This window comes from Falco rusticolus, chromosome 8, assembly GCF_015220075.1.
Source record: "Falco rusticolus isolate bFalRus1 chromosome 8, bFalRus1.pri, whole genome shotgun sequence".
Lineage (NCBI taxonomy): Eukaryota > Metazoa > Chordata > Aves > Falconiformes > Falconidae > Falco > Falco rusticolus.
In genome coordinates, this window is record NC_051194.1 from 16,586,137 (window position 1) to 16,608,804 (window position 22,668).

The 22,668-nt window shown below is 40.1% G+C and overlaps 1 protein-coding gene across 3 annotated transcripts in view; it reads left to right on the plus strand.

Moving 5' to 3' along the window:
* TENM2 (teneurin transmembrane protein 2) overlaps window positions 1-22,668 on the plus strand; it is a 698,113-nt gene that overhangs the window by 631,057 nt on the left and 44,388 nt on the right. For all 3 annotated transcript variants that reach the window (XM_037398907.1, XM_037398909.1, XM_037398910.1), the window contains exon 16: window positions 12,111-12,257. In XM_037398907.1, the coding sequence (XP_037254804.1) occupies window positions 12,111-12,257 (147 nt within the window). The remainder of the gene's footprint in view (window positions 1-12,110; window positions 12,258-22,668) is intronic.

The following is a 22,668-nucleotide window of genomic DNA, read 5'->3' on the forward strand; positions in this document are numbered from 1 at the left end:
CTCCGCACCCTAGCTATGCATCTTCTATAGCACAGTAAGCAACATAAGTAATATGTAATATCTGCTTGTTCTCACTACAGGACCCTACCTGTGTATGCATGTGTGTGTGCACACATCCCATTCCCCCACATCCCTGAATTCAAACAGGATTAGAAATACTGGTGTAAACTACTGTTAAGTGGTACTGGCATAAGGGAAGCAGCTCTGGTCACTGTAAGTGCTGGCTTTGCTTACTAGAGCATTTTGGTTCAGTTAAACTCCTCTGCTTTGTAAAGCTATTTGTGTGTTAAAGGAGTTATGGTCAAAGAAATCCAATTTGTACTGGGAGTGAAAGGGGATCATATGGGATTTATTTTTATATATGTGTATGTAGGTTCTTATTTATAGAGTGAAGGAATTCATCCCTTCTGTATGCCCTGTGTGGAGGATTTGTGAAGTGAATAGAAGTATTCTGAAGTAATGACTGAACTGGAAACTGTGAGTATCTTCCCCAAAAATGTCAAATCGCATTAGGTCTAGAAAGTTTGTGTAGTTTTAGTAGGACTTTATAAAAATGTCTGGAAATGGGAAATTTGGTGCTAGTGGTATTTGGCTAGAATGGATACATCCAAGGGTTGCTTCTTCGTGGCATGGTCGCGCTGATGCCAGTCTGATGAGAGGGACTCTCTGTTTCCAAGTGATTAGTTGCCTTTCAGACAGGAGAAGCACTAGTCATGTGTGGCCCTTTCAGGAGGCAGGAAGGGCTGTAAAACCACCAGCAGCAGTTTATAGTCAAGGGGTTTCACCATGCTTGGTAGTCAGTTAACACATAGAAACCAGAGAAAACCCACACTTTTCTGAAGAAAAGCCTCTGTGAATTTTAACTATTATATGAAGGGCCCAGGTGCAGCAAACTGCCATGAACCTTGAGGCTGTACAGTAGCTGACTGAAATCCATGTAATTCTGTTGAATTTGATTGAATTTTGCCAGTGTGGACTAGTTTGTGCCGTGGCCCTCAGCTGATACAACCGAGAAGGATGAAGAGTCAGTCTGGTGAGCGAGGAAGGTTGTGATCCCAAGAAGTCTAGCCACTTCAGATTTGACAGTTGATTCTACATTACAGCATGCCAGTTTCTCTTAGGCAGATAAAATTTTCAGTATTTTCAGGATACCTTGTATCGACAGGGCTAATGCCAAGGCCTGGTCTGTAGTGTCAGCTTTCACGTTCCACACAGCAAACCTCTTGGTGGTTCTGGTGTTCTCCCTGTTTCTCTCTTGCATTGCTTCTGCAGAGTCCGGAGCCTTATGATTATTTTGTGTTAGGCCATCATTTGATGAATGTTGGAAACAACTTTATTGGTATCAGATCTGATATAGAGGCCTAGATTTAGATGTAAATATGTGAGCACAGCAGAGGACAATGTTTCATGCTTATTACATATATCCTGTTTGTAGGATAGTTTTAGGTCTATGTAAGTCCTAAAAAATTCCTCTAATGTTTTATTATTATTTATTATATTTATTTATTATTATGACCTTAGCAGAACATGTCTGATTTAACTTGACTTGGTGTTTACCTTCTCTGCCTCTGCACTGAAACTGTGTTGCAACAAATAATGTTGCTTAAACATATTTTCTGAGCAGTAAAGCTAGTGATTGTGATTTTCCTTTAAAATTTAAAGTAGAAGAAAGGCTGGGTGGCATTTGTCTCTTGAGAAAAGCTAACCAGTGTCCATGTCTCTTCTGCTGACCCATCAAGGCGTTCATAGAGAAAAAGAAAATATCTGCCTTTCCTGGAGGGTTTTCAGTCAAATGAGAGATCTGGGAGCACCCTGTACTACCAGACAAAGCCATGGTAGCAACAAGAGATTCTGCCTTTTTCAAGCCTGATCTTCTACTTTTTGTATCAGCAAGGTCTTAGATTTGTGATAATATAATATTTGAAAATTAGGGCCTGCATTTTGGGATTGTGATATATACAGGGAATTTAGAAGTTCAGATCTGAGGAGGTGAGGGATCGGGCTTATCTCTAATTTTATCCAGGCTGCATTTACAACATCATTAAAGTGGGTTCAACTCTGGATAAGCACAGCACCATTCCAGCTCCACCAGCAAGCCTAGTCTGCCTGGGAGCGTGGGATGGTGTAGCAGCATCCTTTGTTATCTGGGCTCTGCATGAAAACTGCATAAGGGAACATGGAACTAGAAAATCCTTTAAAACCACATGAATTCATTATTTCCTCCAAAGTTAGAATAGGATACTACAGGTACTTTAGTAATCTGGGTACAGTTCTGAGTTTATACATTGTCTTAGGTGTACACAATAGTAAAATTAGGGCTTTGCATTGTTTTCTGTCTGAAACAAGGAACAATTAGACCATTTATGTTGAATTTTATAAATTTCAGTTAGCCAAATGAAACTGAGCTTTTGAAATCTCATGTCTGAGATTTGACAGCACAATATCAAATATCCTTTTGCCAGATACAGATCTCACGTAACATAAGAATTACATTGTATTTTTTCCTCTTTGTCTCTCCCTGTGACGCAAAGAGGGTAGAATGGGTAAGGAGTGAGGAAATGTGTCACAACTTTTTGCATCAGCATATGTGAGATTCTTGAAGCTTTGTAGTTAATATCTACAAGTATACCAACACTTAACCAAAAAAATTAATCAAAAAGTTCAAATGCATATTTTTGAAAAGCTATGACTGCCACATATTTCAAATAATAGAAAAGCAAATTGCATTCTGTGCAAGGAAGTTGAGTGGTGATTACCATGTGAATCCTAATTTTTATGAACAAATGACTGAAACTGCCTGCCATAACACTGATTAATGTAGGGATTTTAGTTATTACATTGTAATTAGGTTATATATTCTTTTAAATATGGGGTCAGTGTTTTGCTTGTTACTCTTCAATTGACTGAATTTACACTTCTTGTCTGATAGGTCACTTTATCATTACACTGCCACTAAACTATTTATATAGACGTTATTTTAGAGATAAATCCAACTTGAGAAGGCTTCTTTCTTAGAAATGCAATTACATATTACAAAGGATGATGCCAGTTCTTGTTTCCGATATCAGAAACATTAATACAATAAAAGATTATGGTTGTGGTACTGGTTTTATGAATGCAATTTCACCTGGAATTATATTCTAAATGGATTTTGTTACAGTAAGATTAATTTGAAAGAACTGGCTATCTTAAATAGAAATTTTACTGCATCTTTTATGTATCTTTTTATTGGATATATGAATAGGAGTTGAATATGAGTCTTGTTTGAAAAGAATACACTGTGTAACTTGAATGTGCTGCTAGGGTTGTATTTTAGCTCTTGCTCAAAATCTCAGCAAATAATCTGCTTAGGATATAGAAGAAACTATGTTGTAGCTATACTGTAGCTTTTGGGCTGCAACAGTGTCTTTACTTATGTCCAAATGTTTTGTATAACTACTTTGCTTATGCTGGTCCGCATGCAGAACTATTGTCACCTGATCGCTGATCAAGCCACCACGCAGAGTTGGTTTCTGTGCAGGATGTGATGCTCCTCGTGTTCAGGTTAGCAATGTAGGGCCATGCAGGCAGCACACTGCCCACGCGCCGCACCACACTCGTACAGTCCCTGACCCCTGCCTGCAGGCTGGGGAGGATGTGGGGTTTCTGAGGTGGCACAGGACTGGGGACATCCCACATTTTGCAGGACTGGATCTGGGCTCTTGGTGACAGCAGAACACTTAGATTCAGCATTGCAGAAGCTTCTCTGTCTAATGACTAAAGTTCCCATCAATGCAGTCTACCTTCATTCTTGAAACTGTCTTTTTTATATATATAAATAGCCTAAATTCTTGGGCTCCAATGAAGGTCTTTGTCTAAACCCAACCTTCTGAGCAGATGTGGGTTTTTTGATTGATCTGTTTGGTTTCCTCAAGTCTCAGGACAGTGTAGCGCAGTGTCACCCTCTTTTCCCTGCCCAGCTGTAGGCAGCTTGAAGAGGGGTCACGCTAAAAGCTGGTGATAGCTGGAGAATTCTGTTGGTTGTGCACAAGAGGGAGACCTCGAGGGTGTGTCTCCCCCCAAGGAAGTAATGGGAGCCCACCTGCTTGAGTCACTGAAAATGAAGTTGGATGAAATGCAGTGTACTGCTGGGAACAATCCCTTGTTAACAAGGCCTGATGCTTTGACATTCATGGGGGGTTTGTTTTCAGTCTCATATTTTTGTGACCTCTATTGCAACATGAGCTTTCCTTTGTTTTGCGGTTGTTTGGGGTTGGTTTTTTTTTTGGTGTCTATCTTTTTTATAGCTTTTTTGTCTTCAAAAAGATGCAAGTGACTTTTCTTGAGACTTTCTTTTTAATACTGACAGTTCCCCTTTGTGTGAGGTTTACTTCTCTTCTAAACAGTAACATATGTTTTTCTCACTTTTTCCTCCTCCTTTTGGAAAGCTGGATGTTCTCTGAGTTCCTGCCTTTACATGTGGAAGACAGAAATTGCATAAATGCATAGTAGGTAGAATTTAGAAGGAAATTCTGTTATGACATAAATATCCCAGGCAATTTAAGGAACCTTGCTTAATATTCATAATTGTCTGCCTGCACAGAAGGTGGGATTCATGATTCTTGAAACTTCTTTGCCTTTCCATTATTTTCAGCCTGTTCAATACATAAAATTGTAGCCAGCCCATTCTTTACTTTAAACTCAGGCATGTGTTCATCTCCCCCAGCACATCTGCACACAGTTATTTATTTCATACATTCCTTTCATATCTAGCTTTAAAAAATATTTAGAGCACTGGATAATTTTTTAAAAAATGTTTTCTCTGAAAAATAAAAAGGAAAAAACCCCAAAGAAGCAAGGAAGCCAGTCAGAGCATCTTGGTGACAAATGCTCCAGTGCCACAGAGAAGCTCCTGCTCTGTGTGAGCACTTTCTGGACATGCAAGCATCACCGCTGTGAGCACTGAAATCGAGCTTTTTATTACACTGAAAGGCTGGGTTAATTCTTAACAATTTGTCAATCTGTGTGACTATCCTGCTTTGAAGACATGCGCTAGTGCTTCTGCATGGCTCTCTAGCCTGTTTTGGAACACCCAGACCCACTCAAAGGGACCTCGCCTCTCACTCAACAATGCTATATTGCTTTGACATGTTTAGTTACGTATTTTGGATTTGAGTTTATTTAAAAGTAAATAGTACACTGTAGAAACTAACTTGTGGGTGCCTACCTTAATTCTATGTGTCATTTTTATTTGTATACCCTTCCTTTGGCTTTAACTAAGCCTTGCAGGCTTTGAAATTGAAGGATTAAAAAATAACAATAGCAAATAAAAAGCATAATTTTATTTTCAGTGTTGCTAGGTACCTTGTTCTATGTACCTCATATATTATTTGCTAGATAGCCATAGGCATACCAGCAGCTCACTGGAGGAACGAACAGAAAATATGAAAACAGTGATTATCCTCTAAAATCCAAATTAAACTTGCTATTATCATTACTACTTTTATGTCATTTCTCTATATTCTGCAGGTACACCATATCCCAGACTACTTTTATTTGCTACAGTTCTGTAGTTAACAGCTGTAATGAGAAGAGAAGGATGTAAATGCAATTTAAATGTTCCCCTTGAAACGCACGTGTATTCTTTGAGCAAAAAAACCACTCTGCTTTACAACATACTCTTTACTGCAGGGCATCTTCACCCGTAGGACCACCTGGTCCAGCATCAATTGAGGTTAGTGAAAAGACTCCACTGGCTGCCAGTGGACTTTGTATAAGGATGTGTAAAATGAACTTAGGCAGAAAGATAAACAAGAGAGAGTACATTCCAGGCTATAGGTGCACTACATGTGCACTACATGGGGAGAGGTGCTGGGAACCCATTCTATGTGCTTGAAGGTATTGGTTGGAGGAATTTGGAGGATAGATGGCTGGTAGACACCTTTGGATAAGGACTTGGAAGATGTAACCTCTTGGTTTACATTGTCATTTTCCATGTACAAACTGAGTAGAGGCTAAAACCATTTCCACTCCTCTTAGCGGTTATGAGATATCACCTAGAGAGATTTCACATTTTTCACCCATGTCCCCTATTCCCCTTTTTCCTTTAATTATACTGAGAGGCTACCTATTCCATCAGAGTTTGAAAATTTTAAAAATAACAATGTTTCTCTAACTTCTCTTTCCCTGGCTGCCCTCTTCTTTCCTTCTTTCCCAGAATGATTACTCCTACCTTAAGTGGGAGTCCTGATCATTATTAAGGTTTAGACTGAAACCACAAATTAATTGGACAGTGTGTCTTTATATTTGGATTTACTTAAAATGTTTGGTTTGGAGCTTTAAAGTAGTTTATGCAAAGAAAAATCTGCATATGCCTGGGTAGATGGGTTCACATGTATTTGTATACCTGGAGTTTGTGAGTATCAGTGAAATGAAAACGAAGTCTGTGCAGAATGTACCCAAAATTGGATTTGAATTTTTGGTGTACTGCCTAGATACTGGAAATTAATTTGCTGAGTTCAAGTATGAATTAATCACCTTACAATTTAGCCACAGAATAATTTCATTGTAGATGAAACCTGTGAGTATTCTCTCGTAAATATACCCAGCACTATCACTTTCTTAGATACAAGCTCTGTCCATATTGATTTTCTTTACTATTCATAATGATTCTGCAGACTTTCTTGTTAAATTCAGCTTTTCATAAATCTCTTGTAAGTTTTGAGAATATGAAATGATAGAAATAGATAAAGCTTACATAGGTCTGGAGGAAGCAGTAGACTTAATATTGTTCACAGTGACCTCGGTAACAGCAATGTTTGTTGTTTTCTAGACTCACTATTTATTTTTCTGTTGTTGCTATGCAAAACTCCTTAATGTGTATTGTTATAGCATCTTCTTGGCCCTATCGTGGACTGTGGCAATGTGGAGCTCCAAAACCAAATAACAGAATAAATAGCAGAATCTAGTATTTTAAGCTCTTTTTGTCTCCTAGATTGTAAGGGCTTTCAGACAGAAGCTTTCTTTTCCTATTTTGAGTATCCAAAGGTCTTGAACCTTTTTGATCCCTCTCCAAGAATATTGGTAATGTGACATAAGATGAATGTAGTAATTGTGTGTGTATATAGTAGTAGTTGACTGAATACTCCTCATCATATTGACATGTTCTCATTTCTCGCAGTGTTTTCTTAAATAGTGTCCTGTTCTTCTGATACTACATTACTTATCTAGCATCAATACTAGATCCTAATACCCATAGTCAAGAGACAGAGATCTAATTCATTCCTAGGAGAAGTAACTCAACGATTTTATAGCACAGATACCAAGGTAATTTATTTTTTTTCTTAAGCCACAGTCTTCTCATTTTATTATTCAGTAATCATTTGTACTATGTATCACCACAATTCCTTTCATTTTAACATACTGTCGTGATACATGCATAGGAATGGATAAGCTGAGGAAATAAATGTAAGTGAAGGGCTTTCAAGTGCTAAGAAACAATGTAGATATGAAGGGGGCTAGTGTCCTTGTCCACGTGGGAACAGATAAATATGCTGAATCTTTGCTTACCAAATTGTAGAGTTATAGAGTGTCCTCAAGCCCTTGTGATCCATGAGATTCAGCGTTCTTGTGCTACTTACCAGTGTAGATGTGGTATGATATTAACATGCCAAGAAATAAGCTTTTTAAACTATGAGCAAGTTAAGAATGTAACGGCCTGTTTGAACAAAGAAAAGAGAAACACCGTGAAATCTATTCATGAGTTTGTTCTGTCACTCCAAGTTAGCTGGGTAGTTGGAAAAAAAAATAAGAGAGGAAATAAATTCAGGCATTAAACACTAGTCGTAGTGTTTCAGAACTGCAAGATTATAGAGATTGCTCTGTTCAGTGAGAATGCTAAAAAGTGTTTTGGGATCTCATACATACAAAACACCAATTTACATCATTCTCTATTAGATTCAGAGGTATAATGCCTTTATTTTCTCCTTTTTCTTTACCACTGTCTTCCAGCATTCACTTTACATAAATGCTGGGCATTTTGTCTGTGTGTGGTATGGAGAGGAATGAATTTTAGTCTTTTGATTTTGAAACATTCTCTGACTTTGATGATCCTTCACAGTACTAGTCACAGACTTCTAAAGCTAAAATGCAAAACGTACTGAAATCTTTCTTGCTGTTTTAATTGTGAATGCATATGTATCTGTACTAAAACTCCCCGTTCCCAGTCCCGCAGGCAAGCTGGAGACTGAAAGAGAAGGGGGGCTGCATTAGTGTTTCACCTCTAGCAGCAGCAGCCTGTGCAGAGACATTGCTAGAAAAGTGTGAGATGCTTGAACTGCTGTTGTCCATACTCTGCCTGCTCTGTGAATAAATAGGTTGTCAACCTAGCACTTTAAACAAGCACTTTCTTCTTCTTTAACCTAGCTTTTTGACATTTTCCATTAAGCATACTGTAATAGAAAAGATGAGTAGAATTTCTCTACGCACCTGGAATAGCAACCTGTCTGCTTAGCATGAAGGGCCCTTTTCTGTGCTGTGGCTGAGAGCTTCATACCATGGTGGATTACTTCTTAAGGTTATATGTTGATAGCCCTTCCCTCTGTGACTACTTTACTCTCTCTTTGACTAGCTTACTCTGTGAGTGAATTGATGTACAACACCCAGGAGGCTATACACTGCTCAGTGGGAGCTAGGACTGCAGAATGCAAGCAAGCTTTAACAAAGCACTTAGTGGTAGGATATGCTTTGTACAGTGTGCGTTTCCAGCAAAGACCACATGTCCAGCTGTGAGCACTGAGTGTTTGCTGAGAGTCTGAAGGTTCCTCAGTTAGGCACTTTGTGACCTTCTCCACTGTCCAAACCCATTGAAGGCCATCAAGGCCTGTTAGCCACGTGCAGCTGCTGTGTGTGCAGATGTTCATCGGTACTAATCACTGCATACATGCACATGTAGGAAGATTTAAATAAAGGTATTCAGTGCACTGCCTAAGCGTAAACTTTTTTAGAAGAAAACTTGTTATTAATAGATCATAATGGAACTCTGTTGTCTAGTTGGCCAACACATTGTTAAAACAAATTTTGGTCTAACAGACTATAATGCTATGTAAATATTTGCTTGAAGAAAAACAGACATAAATAGAAATGCATATATGCACACATGCATGTATAGAAACACATAACCATGCAAAGTACCTAAATAGTTGTCCATTACTTATGCCTGGTTTGAAAGTTAATACATCATTAATTTAACAGATCTTTTAAGTAAGACATTGTTGCCAAAGTACTTGGATCTTACCGTAGTCTACTGTTGTTTTTTTCCCTTCCTTCTGATATTTATGTTATTGAAACACAAAGTCTGTCTTTGGTAGGCCACAGTTAAATAAACCCTATGGAGGTAGCATAGTGTTTCCTAGCAACACCATGTCTATACCAGTGATGCTTGCTTCTCTCTTTAAGCTAAACGCAAAGTCATGTCCATTAATCCCCAGCTGCACGTAAAACTTTTCAAAGCTTTCGCTAGCTCCCTACTGTTCATGTTTTCATCTTGCTCATATGCTGCAAAGCAAACTGCTTCAGTGATTTAATTCTCTTCAGTGCCTCAGTGTAAAGCCAACCGTGTGTGTATAGTCACAATTACTATTTGTTTTTCATTTAAAACAAATAATTTGTCCTCCTGTATGATGCCTCCCTTCAAACATTATCATTCTGGTCATTCAAACAACCTAACAAATGAAAGAGATAAAATAAACGCCTTGAAAACATATTACCTGTGCTGAAAAAGTAAGTGCAATTTTTTATAACTAAGATATGTAATTCCAATATAACCTTACATTTAAGTAAAAGGTGCACTTTATTTTTTTTAATACACAACAGCACTGAAAAAAAACCTCTAGGACTTGTTTCTATCTGCTGATAGCTTTCTGTGTAGAATGAACTGAATGATCTTGGCCCTGTTCACAGAGGTCTGGTGTCTTACTCCACAGAGCTCTGCTGGAGAGCAAGCTGCTGTGCCAGTGCTAGAAATGATGCAGGTTCAGGCACCTTGGTAGGACAATGCACAGAAACTTTGGTTGCTGGTATCTATAAAGAATCTTTTCTGTGGGACAGCTGAGGTCTCAGAGGTCTCAGTCCAGCACCTTCCACCAACCCAGCATTCATTACAAAAAAAAAAAACAAGGGGGGGGGGGAACTTTCAGAATTACATTGAAAATTAATGTGGCTGTGAACTACTTAGTCCTATTAAAATTTAATTAATAACTATGAATGTATCAAGTAACAATCCAATGAGGAAAAGTACAAGTGAATGCTTACATACTGTGGTACCAGTTGTGTGAGTACCAGGGATACAAGGCAGCTCACTTTCCCACACGGGGGGCAATTCCTGCAGCAGTGTGAAACCAATATGGGGTCAGAGGAACTTCTGTAACATCACCTGGCTGCAGCAAAGGCAGCTGGGAAGAGTAGGAAGAGACACAAAGTCAGAGCTGTGACTTTCTGAACAGGTTTACAGAAACACGCAGGCAGTCTAAATAAGTGATTTCTGGAAGGCTGTTCAACCTCTCAGCACTAGCAGGAAAGCTGCGCTAGTTTGACAGTTGATCCTATTCCCAGTCACCTGCAGAGGCCAAGGGGCACAAAGCTGACACACTGTCATCTTAGTCCTTCTCCAGTGCTACACATCTGAAGTGGTGCTGCTCAGCCAAAGAAAACATATTTATTTGCTTTCAGGATATTTCCCACTGCTGCCTTCCTCACAGCTGGTGAAAAGAGTATCCACACTCTGGTAGGGTGCCTGTTAGTTCCTTGGTGCTCTTAAAATGCCTGGGGAAGGGAGTGGAGTACTTAATTAATAGTCACAGCCTGGGGTCACGGTGGCAAATGCAAAGGACTAACCCAGCCAGGCGATGAGATCTGAGAGGGCTGCAGCAGGTCCCTGCAGATCTTGATGCTGACAGTGACCACCCATCACTGCTGGTGGAGGGGATAATGAGAGAGCATGAAGCTTTGTGAGCTGTTTAGAGATTAAATTTTCTGCCCAAAACTGACAGCAATGAGATTAATTGTTCTGTCCTCTGGTGGTTGTAGGGATGGCACGATTAGACTGTATTTCCAACCCAAATGAGAGAGCTTGTGAATGATTGGGATCCAACATCTACTGTCAGTATGGCAACACAGCCTTCTCCTCCTGCTCAGGCTAATGAGGAGGTGCTATGAGAGGTCTGCTGCAGGACTCTCAAATCTTCTGTTGCCTCCACGGGCAAATACACATGCTTGTGTGAATTGGGTGTTGATGGATTTGATTGTATATACCAAGGCTGGAATTTGGTTTTCTTACCTTTTTCAGTAATGAATATTCAGTAAGGTACAGTAGTGCCTCCTGAGACTCATTTAGTTTCAGGAAAAAGTAGTCAAGGTATTCTGTTACCTTGGACATTTTGCTAGAAATGTAAGCCCCTTGGCTAATTAGTGGTTTTGTTTCTTATTCAGCTCTTACTATACAATGTTGCTTCATTTCCATAGTCAATTCGAAATATGCATCTTTAGTGGGGTATCTCTTCTAACGTGTCTTTCAGAAAGCATGAAATGTTACATCATAAGTAAAGTTAGTGTTAAATAAGTATTTTAAAAGACCAAAATTACTGTTAAAGGAGGAAAATATTGTCAAAACTTACTTGTTTAAACTTTGTTTAGAGAAATTCTGAAGAATTATGCCGTGCACAATATAAAAGGCACTCTGAACATTGACATGCTTTTTGAAGAGGACATTGTCCATCATATATGTGTATATGTATATACATATATGAAATGGGGGAAATACAAGGCTGTGATCTTCTGTCAGCAGACACTAATTTCTAGCAGGTCAAGGTCTGAACCTTTACAGGGTTCTTAAAATGTGTTATGGCTGACGGTAGGACTCCTCCTGCCTTTTGGCTTGAGGTAAATCCACTTCCCTGAGGCATGCCCTTCCTTTACTCTCCTTCTCCATGCCAGGGCTGTGGCTCTGGGCCAGGAGAGCGTTTGTTCCACCAGCAGGAATGAGCCTTTTTGTCTGCACAGTAATATTGTCAGAAGTCTGAGTGGCGCTGTGAATGAGTGTGTCTTGTACTTACCTTCTCCATTTCTTCAACCAGATGGCTGCCCTGATTTGTGCAATGGCAATGGGAGATGCACGCTGGGTCAGAACAGCTGGCAGTGTGTCTGCCAGACCGGCTGGAGGGGGCCTGGATGCAACGTTGCCATGGAAACCGCCTGTGCTGATAACAAGGATAATGAGGGAGGTGAGCAAAAGTCTTTCAGTTCCCAGTCCCTAAAGAACGGCGGGTTATACACGCTTTCTTCGTGAGCCATTTTCCTTCAGAAGGACTTTGTCATTGTTGTCAAGTGGTGGTGTTACATTTCTTCTGAAACAAATGAGACTGAGCAAGCTGTGGCCTTGTGGAGAGATGTGGTGACCCACAATGCCTGCGTCAGGAGCGGACGGGCAGGCTCAGTCCCACCCTGCATCCCACTGAAGCCCACGGTGGGGAGCATGGCCCAGTAGACCAGAACTTCTTCCTATGGGCTCTTGGCACATGTGAATTGCAAAACAACTTACTGCACCCATGTGCACAAGCATAGCAGCTGATGGAGCAGGATATTTAGCAATACTTTTTCTGCTCACTGTTAGAGGCCCGGGTCACACTTTCATGTGCACAACCTGTGGGAATGGTTGTAGCTTGCTGTCACGTTGCACAGTTCACATGCCCCACTTGGACAGGCTGATGGAGGGATGCTGAGTAGTCATCTGTGGGAAGACTCTGACATCCATCTTCAATTTTCCTTCTCCTTTATCAGACATATCCCTATTAAATATAGAATTTGTGTTCTGTGTTTACCTTCAAAGATGGCTTTAGTTTATCTTGTTTCATAGAGCCTTCCATGGTGTATTAGGCTATACTGGGCTGAAAGCAGTTCTGAGAAGTTGTAGCATCTAAACAAGATTGCCTAAACTATCTTCTTCATTTGAAATAGCTTTCTTATTCCTTTCACTACAATGTCTTTAGTAAGTCATGTAGATTCTTTTTCATGAGCTTCTGCTCTTCATTAAAAATCAAACATCAGGCACATCTTTCTTCCTTGAGACTCCTTAACTTTTCTTTGGCCAATAATTAATCTAAAGAGCACATCTCTTTGCTGATTAAGAAATGTTTTACGCTTTTTTCTAAAACTGCAAAAAAACATCTGGCTTATTTGAACAGCTGCTTCTAGGGTAAAATTTTGATTAGGATGAGTGCTTTAATTTTGTGTAAGATTTCAGGGTATAGAAATTGTTGAGAAGTCCCAAACTGAGGAACAGGTATATTTGGTTTTGATTATGTGATATTAACTATGTCTGAATAGCATCCACTAGTTTTAATCTGTAAATCTTCTGTTGGTTCCTTGGTTTCACATGTGATCAGTGCTTACGGAAATATTTTAAATGTGCTGGAGCCAATTCAGTTTCAGAAGACTGGAACTTGCTTTATAGCTTTACTGAATTGTGAAGAGCAGAATCTGACTACCAAATTACATTAGTTGGCATTTAATTGTACAACAAAACCCACTAAACTTCTGTTAATATGCAGTGTAAGAAACTAAAAGGTGAACTGCTTAGGTGTGCCAATTTTACAGGCTCTGAAGATAATAAATGAAAAACTGAAAATGGATGTATCATCAGGTTTTCCACAAAACAAGGAATAAGTTTGGAAAACATTATTAGAAATACTGGAATAAGGTGCTTGTTTACCTACCCAAGACAATATTTTGCACTTGTAAAACAGACGGGCAAACAGGGGAAAAATGACCAGTGAGACCATTCAGCTGTTCATCCCAATTTAAAATCACAACATTCATGGAAGACAAATAGTTCATTGGAGTCAAAGAATACATAGAATAAATATGCCACACAACAGACATAATTTTAAGGTGCGTGGTTTCTGATTTACCATAGTTGCGCCTGAAAGAAAACTGTTTGGTCTAGCTGAAGGCTAGAAAGATTAAGAGGAGAACTCTTCAGGTGTTCTCAACACTTGCAGGTGGAAGTAAGTTTTTTTCCAGAGGCCAAAGGGGTTACTGCTCATTGCTTCTTGTGAGCATATAGGTAGTTTGAAAATCTATGCCTGTTCCAAGGTCCCAAAGAACCTGAAAAGTCCACTTGACCTGCACATTTTCACATAGGGATTTTATGATAAAGATAGAAATTAATCTCTTTGTTTTACGATCTTTAGCTCAGTACTTTAATCCAACAATCGTTACTACTCTTTAGTAGTCTCATCCATATTACATTTCTGTAGAGTTTTTCTATAAGGCAGCTTAGGTGTTCAACACCTGTTCACCTAGCCCTTTCTCCACACGCTTGCAAGGTATACCTGAAAAACCGAACACTTTGATTCAATTCAGCCAGGCTGTGCTTTGTACAGGGTGCAGGTGGCACAGGCTGAGAATTAGCCACAGGCCATGTGGCGCTGCAGCACTCTTCGGTCTCTGGCATGTCTTGGTGATTTTGGCTGTTTCAGTTTGCTTGATGGTATTTTGAGTTTCAGGTTACTTTCAGATGGCATGGGATCCTTTCCAATATGTGCTGGAAAGACAATCATTGTCATTCCCATCAGTTTGTCAAACTGTCGGTCAATAGAGCTACAACAAAACTCAAAACTGAATATAATGTCACTTAATACTTAGTCTCTTAGAGTGCAGTTCTGCCTTTGCCTTAAGCTGTACTATTCTTTACGTGTCTGGTTCACTGCACGCCTGGCCAGGAACACGTCCTGTGACCTAGCTGTTTATTAATGCTAACAGGGAGACCACGGGAGTGTGCAGGAAGGGAGAGGAAGGGAGGGATGCATGCTCTGTTCTTCAGGCTGCCCTTTATGTAATTGTAGAATCATTTAGGTGTGAAAAGACCTTTGAGATCCTAGAGTCCAACCGTTAACCTGTCACTGCCAAGGCCACCACTAAACCCTGCCCTGAGTGACATGTCTACACTTCTTTTAAATACCCCCAGGGATGGTGACTCAACCACCTCCCTGGCAGCCTGTTCCAATGCTTGAACACCCTTTCCGTGAAGAATTTTTTCCTAATCTCCAACCTAAACCTCCCCTGGTGCAACTTGAGGCCGTTTCCTCTTGTCCTGTCACTTGTTACCTGGAGAAGAGACTGACCCCCCCTGCCTACAGCCCCTGCCAGGCAGCTGTGGGGAGCGATAAGGTCCCCCCGGAGCCTTCTCCAGACTAACCCCCCCAGTTCCCCCCGCCGCCCCTCCCAGCACTTGTGCCCCAGCCCCTTCCCCAGCCCCGTGCCCGGCTCTGGACACGCTCCAGCCCCTCCATGTCCCTCTGGCCGTGAGGGGCCCAAACCCGAAGCCAGGGTTTGAGGGGCCAGCGGGATGTGACTCCATTCCCCACCGCTCTCCGGCCCGGCCGCCCAGCCAGCTTTGACCCCAGCGCAGAGCCCCCCGGGCAGCCATGAGCAGCCGGTGGCTGCAGGAGAGGCTGTGGGAGACGGTGTCAGAGGCTTCACTAAGGCCCAGGACACATCAGCCACAGCCTCTCCCTCACCCACCAGGCCGGGCAGCTGCTCGTAGCAGGAGATCGGGGCTGTCAGGCAGGGCCTGATCCCCTGGGTGTCCTGCACGTGCCGTGTGATGGCCCTCAGGGTGACCTGCTCCATCACCTTCCCGGCACGGAGATCATATTGTGACTGTGTATATAAAGAAACAGGTAAAATTAAGATTTCTCCGTAGGCAAAGCTGAAAACTGTAATATGGGAATCAAAGATTCAGCTAGTTACCAGAACTCCATATTTCACATAAAGTGCAAGATTATTAAAAGTTAAAGAAATCGCCTCTCCTCCCAGTCATTCTTTTCATTTGAAACTCAGCCATGTTTATTTGCAGCAGAATGTTGAACTCATTTGCTGCCCCATCACGAACATTGTTCTGTTAACATAAGCAAGTAGTTCTGGACTAGTAATGATGATGCAAGCTGTCTTTCAAAAGGCATTAGAGTAGCTAAAAATACCATTTTTTTGCCTAAATGAGGTCCTTGCCTGAACAGCTGAACCTCCTTCCTTCCTGTCCATCTATTCACGTTGTTAAAATGCAGTTGCTTCAGCATGTCACTGAAACAGAACTGTCATTTTCTGTCTTCCCTTCTTCCCCATGCAGCAACAGATTTAACATATTTTGGAGCTCTTCTGCTGTTCAGCCATTCTTATTATAATTGTATCTCACAATCAGATTCAAAGGCCTTGGGCCAAATCTTCATTTCATGGATGTCAAGAAGAGCATTGCCACTGACTCCGAAGGGATTCCCATTTGTCCTGTTTTGTCTTATTATCTGCCACTATGCGAACTCTGTACCATAGTTCAAAAAGAGAAAAAAGGAATATTATACTTAATATTTTCTTTCCATTTTAGATTAATGCCTTTTAGTTGGTTTATTCCTAGAAGAGGCAGATGTGCCCCTGTCTTGTTGAGACTTACAAATCTTCATTTTAAATGAGATGTCAGTGTGTATTACTCACATAAATAAAATGGGATTCCAGAGCAGAAAGAAGGGTCCAAAGCTGTTTTCTCCTCTTAGGGCTGTTAAGTAGAACTGTGCATGATTCGAGGTAGCACTGGGAAATTCACCTGTATTTGTCCTTACCATCACGTGTCAAATCTAGATATGGGCTTAACTGGGTCTTTGTTACAAACCTGTTTAGGGTTGCTCTGGTGCATAGGCTACTTTGCTGAAAAAACTTGAGTCTCTTATTTATCTGTTTATTTACTTATCTTTAAGGAGGAAATTAACTGAAAGGTAAGGGGCTTTTGTCATTGACTCACTTCTAAGATCTTTTAAAATTGTAAAATGCTTCTGTTTTCCAAAACATGTTTGAATTGCCTAATTTACTCACTGTGGCCACTTCTAAATCTAATCCCTTTCCTTAATCAGTCCCTCAGTAATCTAATAGTTATTAAGCATCTTTTGGAGGGATTAGAAATAGCTTTATTTTAAGACCCATAATTGTGATTACAATGTATAATCCCCCCAATAGACATGTATAACCCATTTAATTCACCGTGGATTTATTTTAGGAAATTAAAGGTTCATAGATGATATTTTGAGGAATAAGACAAGGTACCTTACTTTTTTAGTTTGTATTTTTTTGGACATATTGCATAAGGAAAACCCTACAGTGGCTATTTATACCCATCTTTTTACAAAAATTATTTTGTAATAATTTGCTTGTTCCTAAATTGGAATATATTTTTAGTATCTCGGAACAGTCTTCATAAATTGTGTATGTTTAACTACATTTCACCTTAGACCTTACAGTGCCTTCAAGTAAAATGGACCATGTAATGCATAGCAAAAATCGTATTTCCTTTCTACAGAATAGTTTCACTGAATGTTAGATGCAGTTGATACCAGGAGCTCATGTTTGAGGGCCCTTTGTCCTGAACTCAGTGGGATAATTTGGGAGAGGTGTCCAAGTACAGACTCTGGCCTTTGCAGCAGCAGCCCTGGGAGAAGTCCATACTGCCCACTGATGTTGTTCTTTCTAGGCTTTTCTTTTCCTTCTTCCTCTCTAAGCCCACCTTTTGCATCCATTCAAATTTACTCTCCTCATGTTTATAATTTTTATTGACAAGACGAATTATGTAATTTCAGAGAAAGAAAAGCAGGAAATAGCCAAAATTTTGCTGAACTGCTTTGTTTTGGATTTGATCAGGATGGAAAGGATAGGAGGAGGCAGGTAAAAAAAAATTAAAAGCAACCACTGCTAATATCACTTCACAGATCACATTTCTTCTCTAAATGTAATCATCTAGACTAAAATTGGGTGGGGAAGGAAAAGAAGCAACCCATAGCAGTATAGAATACTAAGGTGAATTGAAGGAGGAATTCCTTGTTATGCAAAGTGGGACATTCTTTTTAAAATACATTTTAATTTATTTCCACTTGGCTTTCAAAAGAGAGTTGTGCATATCTCAGAAGGCAAAATTTGCCCTTCAGTTTGTTACTATATAGCTGTAACCCCACCAAGAAGTACAGTTGGCGGTAATTCTCTTTGGCACAATACATTGAAGATAATGAATGAGAGAAAGCTAGCTATCTGCTTCAGTATGACTTCTCTTCAATTCACAAGAAAAATACATTTCTAGAGAAGTTCACTGTCAGGACAGTGCACTTGACTGATTGAAAGGCTGTTTATTTGAGTTGTCTTAGAAAACTCATCTCTGAAATTAGACAGAAAGAAAATAGAAAGAAAAGAGAAGTGTCTCCCTGCAATAAACATTTAGAAAAAAAATGCTTTTAGAAAATTACAAATCCTGTGACTTGATACTGCATCAGGCTCGTGACATTTAAGATAATACAAGTATTTCACAGCACAAAGGCAAATCATGTAATTTAGCTTGCCTCAACAAGCCTCAGCAGGGGTCTCTAATTCAGCACAGACAAAAGACTTTATGAAGTTCTCAATATAAATACCCAGAATACTCATGGCACAGAAAAATACATTCCCAGAGCCTGTACAATAGTCAGTTTTAGAACATTAAATGTAATGAGTAGTTGAAATCTATTGTGGATGGGGGCCAGAGTGACTCATGTAAGCTCAAGTATAAAACCTGTATCAAAACTAGACATTATGTAAGTTTGACAAGAGCTAATGAGTATGCTTGTGTGTGATTTTGTTAAAACTTCACGTCAGCCTCTAATCGCCTTTACACACATTAGCCAGCTTATCCTTACACTGTCCCTCATGGGATATGTTACTACAATCACATGCTCTTATAACCCATGGAGAAGCGAAGGCAAGAATTCAGTGACTGCAAATTTTTATGATTTAAAAAGCCATTGGTTGCTGTGTAGGTATCTATGTGTACACTGGAACCCAACAAACAATTATTTTTTGAGGTTATTTTCATCTTGGAGCCCTCTAGGTCAAGTCTGCTCTAAGCTATGTGTGGTTTGAGGTTGGAGCATCCAAAACCCACCAGTATTCTCAAGTTCAGAAGGAGCACCAAGCGCTCAGCGCACAGCTGGAGCTACACCTGCAGTAGGTGATGCCAGCTGGAGTTGGGTTTTCCCAGCTGCCAGGGCTCTGCGCAGCACAGGGACCCTGAGTGGGCAAGGGATGTGGGATTCTTGCTCTGCCGATGTCATATTCCAGGGTACTCATCAGGGTTTGGGGGTGGGGGGCATTCAGAGGCACACCCAGCTTAAAAGGAAGCCAGTTTTCTTCTGCTTTACCACAACTTGGGATTTACAATCCAGGTTTCCCTTGAAAGGCAGCTTTGGTTTAGGATTATGGTTCTGAAAATACTCTGTTGTGCTCACAGTTTGTTATATGAGCCAGTGGTATAATGGAGATCCTGACAGGTTACGGAGAGGCTTTCCAGTTTGGCTAATTGAGGAACAGGGCTGGAACAGGATTAGAAGCATTTCCTTTCTTGTTAGCAGCAGGAACTTTGGAGGAATTATTTTGAATGATGTATGCCAATATAGCTAACAGTAATTAGATCAAACTACAAAAGTTAGAATTTGGGTTATATATTAGATAAAACTTCCTGGCAGGAAGATACACTGGGCTGTGGAATAGCCTGTCTGTGGAAACATTTCTGCATGCAGTTTTAGAGCTCAATTAAAATATTTCTGTGTTGGCAGAAAGGCAGCCTACTCTTTTGATAATCTGATAGAGCATCTCTAATTCTTTCACCTTGGGTATATTAATACTACACATAATTAAAATCGGATCATGATAAATTAACTAATTTGCCCTCAGAGTGATCAAAGGCCCTTTTGCCCTCAGGGTTCATAGTAGCTGCTGTTCCCCCTCCTCCCCGCCTCCATTTTAATCATCAGTCTGAAATGTTTATTGGAAAAAGAAAAATTTCCAGGAATTATGCTCTGAAAGTCATCAGCTCCTGAAGCTAGTGAAGTGTAAGGATGCCCTCTACTGAGCATGTGCTCAGAAGTTTTGTTTTGGCAACAAGATTTTCCCCTGCTGGGTACAGAAAGGGTTTTCTCAAGCAGCTGGATGTCAGGTCAAAGTTGACTCATTGTAACGTGCATCATGAATTGGACCTGAAGGACAGCCTGCAAGTGTTTGATGAAGAGTGGAAGCTAAAGAAAATTTACTTGTAGGAGTTAAAAAAAAGCTGAACAAACAAACAATAGCTCCATCATCAACTTTCCAAAGAAAGGTGTAGCACAGCTCTAGAATCCGTCACCTGCATGTGATGAGAAATACATTCAGTGGTGAGGGAAAACTGATGATGAGGGGTTCTAAGTACATTGGCACTGAAATAAATCACTGTTTCTACTGATAGCTTTTTAGGCCTTGTAATGATGATCAAGAGAAAGACAATAAGGCCATCTTAAAATATGGCGTGCACAAGTAAATTATTCTATTCTACATGTAATACTTTAAAATTTTCTTTTTGCTGTGCGGTTAAGTCAGCCAGAAAGCTTGTGGAACAGTTCACGGAAAGTCAAGAAATGTGTGTATCCATTAGCAGAAGTGAAGTCTTCAAGAGGAATACCATGTCACTTGCTTTGTTTCTGAAAAGATTAGGGAATTTGGAAGAAGCACGAACAGCAATGGAGAGCTAATTCTATGCTGCCAGTTTAAATCAGATCAAAATTTCCGATTTCTTTCTTCTCAGTTAAGGCCGAGTTGGGTCTTCTTTTGGTCCCAAATTGTTGGAGGAGGTTCAACACCATCTTAATTCCCTCTAGAGTCTCGTTCGTTTAGCTTACAGAGTTTCAGAGGGCTGCCGACTGGCCATTCAAAACTCTGATGTGTACACTGTGAAAATCAGCAATGTCTTGGTGAGGCTAATGGCGAGGTATTTGTCATTGAATTAACTGTATAAATAATTCAGTGTACCTGAGGAAATCTGGAAGACGACAAGCTCTGAAATATATATTAAAAAAAAAAAACTAAATTCTAATTAAAATTCATGCTTATGGCAGAGTTTTCTCTTACAGAAGGTACATTTTTTTTTCTAGCCCTTTTTTTAATCAACTAAGTCTAATACAACTAAATAATTCTGTAGCAATTTACTTCATACGTAATGCTCTGATATGGCTGGAAAAATGGGCTGATAGTAACCTACTGAAGTGCAATGTCCTGCACCTGGGGAGGAACAACCCCAGGCACAAACGTATGCTGGGAAACACTTTTTTATCATGGGGGTGACTGAGCACTGGAGCACATTGCTCAGAGAGGTTGTGGAGTCTCCATCCTTGGAGATGTTCAAAAGCTGTCTTGGCATGGTCTTGCTCAGTTGGCTTTTGGTAGCCTGGCTTGAGCAGAGGGGTCGGACCAGATGACCTCCAGAGGTCCCTGCCTATCTCAGCCATTCTGCAATAATATTTCCAGATAGCAAATTAAGCAAACATAAATAGTTTTTCATACATAGTCAGAGATTTCAGAGCAACAAAATGAATAATAGCAGCAAAGCAACTATGAACGCAAATAGTATAGCAGTGTCTAAGTTGGCATAAGGTAAAAATATCCTAACTCCCAAATCCTGCCATCTGGGAATAAATTAGTATGGGGGAATATAGGCATATATTATAAGTAATAATGTTCCAAACAAGTAAATCATGTGTATATTTATGTTGCGGTATATGCCTGTCTTTTCTAAATATTCCTGTAAGCATCTGAAACTGTGCATGTCTGAATTCGCACAGCTGCATGAAAGCCTTCCTACCTGAAAGGAATCATACACAGGTTTCTCCCTGGTATTGAATGGAGATGTTTCTAGCCTCTCAGGTCCTGAACTGGCAATTCAGAGCAGTTTGATTGCCTGCTTGATTGTTTGTGAGATAACGGTGAGATTGGCAGTGACAGGGTAATTTACTGAAGATTGCGATGTCAGACTATATCCAAGGGGGCTTGTGAGCATAAAGATGTGATTCGCATGACTGACAGGACGCTGAGAGATTGATATGCCAATTGAAAGTTCATGGTGTCGTCAGAAGTGTTTGGTCACAGCATCCCATAATCTGCTGCATGATGAGGTCATTACAGACATAACGTATGCTCACCGCTAATAACAGGTATGGCAAAAATACAATGCAGCTTGAACAGGTAAATGCAAATTTGTCAAAGGGAGTAATTTATATCCTGTGTTTTGCTTCTGTTATTTCTAACGTGTTGATAGAATTCTCTTGACTGGTGGTCGTCTGAGTAAAAGAACTGAGCAGACTGAACAGTGGCAGCTTTAAGTTCATAGTTGTAGAGGTGTCACACAGAAAGAACACAAGATGCTGAGAAAAAGTTCTCAGAGCTTAATAGGAAATCTGCCTTGAGTTATAATCTGAAGCTAATGATGTCCTTACAATGATTATATAAAGTGGGTGGAAAATGGGCTGTAGCAAAAAAGAAAATTCCTACTGCCACGTTGGAAAGGATTTCAAGACGAATGAAGCTCTTAATGTGAATAGGCACCTGACCTTCAAGCAACATATAGCTCTTGCAACGAGGTAGTTTGTCTGACTTAAATTTCCTTAGAGGGCTGAATGAAACATTGTCAGCACACCTCAGCAATTTTGTTTTTAAATCAGCAGCAGCCATTTCAGCCACACGCTCAATCCATTGGGCATATAAGGCTAATTGTAAAATAAGAAAGATTTTTATAGGTTTGGGGTTTCTGTTGTTGTTGTTTTTCCA